Below are 5,772 nucleotides of genomic sequence, written 5' to 3' on the forward strand. Positions count from 1 at the left end.
GTATTAGTTTGTTATGTTATTTGTGGGGGGCGGGTATTGCTAGGATTAAGAAGATAATGTCTAAAGTGTTTAAGTAAGAGCTCAGTAAAGTTAGTTTCTCATGATAACTTGGGCTTGCAAAGGAATTAAAAATTAAGCCAACCCATATTCATGGTGGTTTGTGTATTGAAATTATTCCTGAAGCATTACTTTGGGGGATGATTTGTAAGATTGAATGTGTAGAACTTTAATATTTTAATTTTATTTTAATCTTATTGTGTAATAAACAATATATACTTAATATTTTTATTATTTATTATTCAGTTCATTTGGGCAAAAAAAAGTCTATAAATTTGGATAATTCAACAAATTATTTGCCCTTTGTTTGACTGTAGGAAAAAAATTTGGATGACAAAGCGTATCGTAATATCCAGGAACTGGAAAATTATGCAGAAAACACACAGAGCTCTCTGCTTTATTTAACACTAGAAATATTGGGTAAGATTTTTTTTTTCCTTATTTCATACGTCTCTTTTTCAAATAAAACACCTTTCATAATTTGACAATCTAACCAGTTTAACACTGAAGTTTTTCCTTGTATCATTTACAAAGGACTGGCTTCTTTTTGTTTTTTTAAGCAAGAAGGAGAATATATATTTTTCCTTGGAGTGCAGACTAATCAAAATACTTAGACTCTAATAAAAGTACTTTAGTTACCTCATGGGAATGCTGTAGTTAATAATCTGGTAATTGCAGATGATTTTATTTTTTTAAACATCTACAAATTGGAAGGCCTGTAGTGTGACTCTTCCTTCCCTGTCAATAATACTTCCCCGTGTAAAAAAATTATAATAATAGAAGAAATAAATCTGCATTTCTAAGTTTTTATGGCATTTTTCTTTTAAAAAGCAACAATGAAAAAACTAATTTAGATGGTACTTTTCCTCCTCTGACTATTCTAAGTTGGTGAGGCCTTACAGTCATGAGGATTGTAATGAGGAAATTAATTGGGACAAGGACAATACCATCCATTTGAAGAAGGCAGTACATCTTCATGTCCCCCTAAAGGAATAACACAAGTCCTTATTGAATTTCCCAGGCCTGTTTTGCCTACACGTTTGGTCACATGTTTGCCAACACAACGGAAGGAGGGAGCGAAGAGCAGAATGTTTGTTAAGCATATGCTTAAAGTAAGGTTATATGGAAATTGCACTGAGGAGAAGGAATGGAAGACTTGTACTGTTTTTCCATGATAGCTGATTAAAATTCCAAATGTGTTCTTGGTGTGCTGTAGTCTGAGGAAAACTCTTTTATTTAAAAGTTGAAGTTCAGAAACCTGCTAGTGGTAAATGGGCAACTTGTTTTTGTGCCCAATTTTACTCAAAGATCCTGTTTTCAGATATAAATGAATTAGATAAATACCTAGTCTTACATGTTTAGGTGATTTCCCTTTGCTTCTTCTATTGAGTTGTTATGCATTTAAAAAGAAAAGAGCAGCCCTACTGTTTCATTTCTAAAATTGTAGGTATAAAGGATCTTCATGCAGATCATGCTGCAAGTCACATTGGAAAAGCACAAGGCATTGTCACTTGCTTGAGAGCAACACCATATCATGGTACCAGAAGAAGGGTATTCCTTCCCATGGATATTTGTATGCTGGTAAGTCTGTTATTTGAACACTAATAATTTACCTCAGGATTATGAGAGAGATGTTATCTCTTGGTTCTTTGCTCAGCCTATTCAGGTAGCTGCTTTGAAATGAATGCGTATTGCTGTTTTGCTCCATAGTTATCAAGTGAGAATTTTACCAGTCAGGCATTTTAGATCTCTGGTGGAGCTATGAAACAGAAGGTCTGGAGAACCTCAGTTGGTGTAGCTTTGTGCTGCTGTCTTACTCCCTTTTAAGCAATTACAGTAATTATTCCAAGTGCTCATCGTAGCCTATTCTTTATTTTAAAAGCGAGAATCCTTAAAAAAAGAATATTATTTATGAGAACTTTTGTTTTCTGTATGAGATTCATTATTATCTGTACATTTAAAATTCTTATATATTTTTTTGTTGCTTGTGTATTTTTGTTCTACCTGTAACTACCTGTAATATTTTGTGTTGCATATTCTTTCAGGAATGTGTGTGTGTATGTATGTGTCGCTATATAAACACACAGACACAGACACACATACACATATATGTACACATACACATATTTTAAAAAATAAAATAGGCATTACACTGTACATACTGTTCTCTCACCTGTTTTCTTGAGCTAAATTAGTTTTAAGTGTGCTTTTCAATTGCTAATATGATGTGTTTTCCAACACAGCATGGTGTTTCACAAGAGGATTTCCTGCGGAAGAACCAAGATAAAAATGTGAGAGATGTGATATATGATATTGCCAGCCAGGCACATTTGCACCTAAAGCATGTAAGTAGCCTCTTTTTGTTAAATCATTTAGGAAACTATCGTTTTTAGGTGTGGTAATTCCTAGAGCATGGTTATAATATTCCCTGCTTGGTAGTGCGTATTCCATTTCTTGTTGAAATCCTAGTAGAATTATCTCAGGGACTATTGTAAACTTTCTTCACTTTAAAAAAATCCCCCTAGCCTGTGTATACACCCTTTACTGATAAGTCAAGCCTGAGCTTCCGCAGTTAGGCTCCTCTCTCATTCATCCGCTCATCATTTCTCTGTCTCTGAGGGCAACATGTTTCTGCCTTACAATCCAACGCCTCTCATACCTCTTCTAGGACCTTGGCATCCTCAGCAGTCCCAGCTGGTGTTTTTCAGTCAGCCTCTATAATAACATCCCTTTTATCTTCTGGATTGTTAATTCTGCCTTCTGAAGTTATAGACAGCCAGTGGGCCCTTCTGTTTCTTATTTTTCCCTCACAATTAACCTTTTTTTGAATAAGTGGTCTGCATTCACTGTTCCCTCAAGGCCCTTTCCATCCTGGTACTGTTCATTGTGCTGTGATTTGGCTTCCATTCTGCCTACTCTAACAGTAATCACTAGTAAATAATCACTAGTAAATCTCCCACAGATTTAAAGAGTATCTGTTTTAGAGGGGGTAGATATTTGTATATATGTATGTATGTATGTATGTGTATGTGTATACATAGATACACATTTATATCCTTACACACAACAGAGGTAGAATCAGCAAGACTTGATAACTGATTGTGGCAGGATTAGGAAGAGGGAATGTTGAAGGCTGCACAGAGTACAAATAGAGATGGTGATGGTGCCATTCAGAGACTATAATAAAAAAGCAGTAGTATGCTCGGTGCTGATCAGTACACTTTGGACTAGCTGCTAGACATCATTGAATATAAGGGGATTAGAGGACATTTAGAGAGACAGGCTATTAAATGCAAGATTTTGACTTTTAAAGGAGAGCAGAACTGGAGAGATAGATTTGGGAGTCGTCCACCTGGGAGGCTATGTATGGCTAAAGCTCTAAGCTTGGATGCTGTTGCCCAAGGAGAATGTCCATCTCGATAAGTGGACCAAGGGCAGAACCTTGAGGCCCACCTCCATTTCTCAGGTAAAAGGATAAAGGGCCATTTATTAGGAAGAAGAAGGAAAGAATGATTAAAGAAGTATGAGAACTGAGAGTCAGTGTGTTGAAAACCAAGGGAGGAGCAAATTCCAAGAAAGGGGAGCAGTAAAGCTGTGCATGCTATAGGGAGATTGAAGAGAAAAGATGGGTGTGATAGTAAGTCGTGGACAATTTTGAAGAGGGCAATTTTAGTAGACGGAGGTAAAGCCAGAGGGTAGCAGGTTAAGAAGTGAGCCAGGAAGTAGAAGTGGTATCTGACAATATAATTGAAGACCTGGAGACAGGATTAGGCTTTGTGAGTGTAGGATGATGGACATCAGCCTGAGTGGATCAGGGCTTCATAGTCTGGAGTAGCAGGGAGGTAGGTTGGATAAATGAGGTCAGAATCAAGATGTGGAGGCCTTTGAATTCCAAGATGAATAGTTGAGACTTGATCTATCAGGAAGGTAAGTTAAAGAAAGTAAAAATAAAATAGTGACTTAAGTACATTAATTTGGCTGGCTGTGTGGCATGAATTAAAGTTTGGGAAACACAGAGGCAGGAAGACCAATGAGGATCTTATGTTCATCTAAACAGGAGATAATGATCTAAACTGTGGAGGTGCTGGGACTTGTTAATGCAAGTGTTTCTTCATTTACCCCTAACCACCAAGCTATAGGGTCAAAGTTGTAAGGTGTTATAAGGCAGCTGGAAAATGCCAAAGCCAATCTGTAAGGAAGAATGGAATTCTCAAGAATAATACTTTTTCCTGAGTCATTTAGACTTAAGAAATTAATCTTAGTCAGCAGGAGATGAGAGCTATTTTCTTGTTTTTGAGAGAGGACCTAGCCATGTTGTTAAACTGCTGGTGTTGCTTTGTGTTCACTTTCTGGGGGGAGGGGGAGGACAGGGAGGGGAGTGTTTGTGTTAAGAAATATTTACATTTCAAACCAGTTTCCTTTTGTCTTCCTTTTTAGGCTAGGTCCTTCCATAAAAGTGTTCCTGTGAAAGCATTTCCTGCTTTTCTTCAGACGGTAAGTAGATTAACAGAGAAGGCTGTTTAATTAATGAAGCAGATGTATATGATCTCTTTTTCTATTTTATGAGCTTCCCAGTGCAGTTCTCTAGTTTGGAGGCTTTGCTTTTGTTTCCCTCCCTTAGGGTTGGTTTTGTTAGTTGTATTCTGCTTTTGGTGATGGTCGTGCCTGTATTTCCTAGAGGCAGGTGAGTGAGTTGGTGGTAGCACTGACTGCAGCCAGACTGTATCAGTTTGAATCTGTTTTGCCACTTACTGGCCATTGGAGTTTAAGGTGATTAATCACCATGTTCCTCAGTTAACTCATAGGTAAAATGGGAATCTATGAGAAACTACCTTGTAGAATTGTTAGGCTACTTATAGTTACATGAGTATTACTTGTGCTAGTAATATTTTCTCCCGTGGGACCATTGTAGCACTGGTTCCTAACAGTGGTTCACAGACCAGTGCTGCATCAGGATAACCTGGAAAGCTTTGAGAAAAAAATACAGATTCCTGGGGTCTTCATTCTAAATAAGACTCTTGGGATTGGGGGTGAGGGATTGCTAGAGGAATCTGTGATTTTACAAAGTTCTTCAAGTGATTCTGAAGTGTAGCCAGGTTCAGGAAATGAGAACAGTGTCCAGTTATTTAGCCCCGATTATGGGACAGGTGCTGAGCTAGGTCATTTCATACATTATTTCTAATCATTCTTAGGCATGGTTTACTTCATGTTATAGATGAAAATCAAGGTTCAAACATTTGTGATCTGTGAAAATTGAAAACTCATGCATTTTCTGTAATACTAAACATACCTTCTACCTTTTTCCCTAAAATATATTTAAATTTTCATTTCTGTCCCTTTATATCGTCTATCCTAGGTCTCAGATCTGAGAATTCAAAATCATTTTTTTTTAGTGGATTTACTTATTATAAAAGTAAAACAATAATATTTTAGATGTTCATATAATATAAGAGGAGGCAAAATAGGAAATTAGAATCCTCTCCCAATTCCATCCTTTTCAGAGATAATGTCTGTTCCTCTTTCTGGACTTTTTATGTTCATGTAATTACATATGTACTTTTTGTATAATTGGGGTGTCAAACATCTTTCTCTGTCAACACATACTGTTCTGTATCACGGTTTTTAATATTTATTTGGTTTTAGTGATCATTTGATGACGTACCATCACCTGTTTAACTTACTAAGTTAAGCTCCGTGGAGGTTAAGGACTTTGTT

At 36.7% G+C, this 5,772-nt stretch overlaps 1 protein-coding gene across 1 annotated transcript in view; it reads left to right on the forward strand.

Moving 5' to 3' along the window:
* Positions 1 to 374: 374 nt before the first annotated feature.
* Positions 375 to 5,772, forward strand: part of NDUFAF6 (NADH:ubiquinone oxidoreductase complex assembly factor 6) — a gene marked incomplete at its 5' end in the record, with an annotated part of 17,473 nt that continues 12,075 nt past the window's right edge. The window contains 4 exons of the mRNA XM_019632009.1: positions 375 to 477; positions 1,505 to 1,638; positions 2,301 to 2,402; positions 4,495 to 4,551. Coding sequence (XP_019487554.1) covers positions 375 to 477; positions 1,505 to 1,638; positions 2,301 to 2,402; positions 4,495 to 4,551 — 396 coding nt within the window. The remainder of the gene's footprint in view (positions 478 to 1,504; positions 1,639 to 2,300; positions 2,403 to 4,494; positions 4,552 to 5,772) is intronic.

Source organism: Hipposideros armiger, unplaced genomic scaffold (assembly GCF_001890085.2).
Source record: "Hipposideros armiger isolate ML-2016 unplaced genomic scaffold, ASM189008v1 scaffold_1066, whole genome shotgun sequence".
NCBI lineage: Eukaryota > Metazoa > Chordata > Mammalia > Chiroptera > Hipposideridae > Hipposideros > Hipposideros armiger.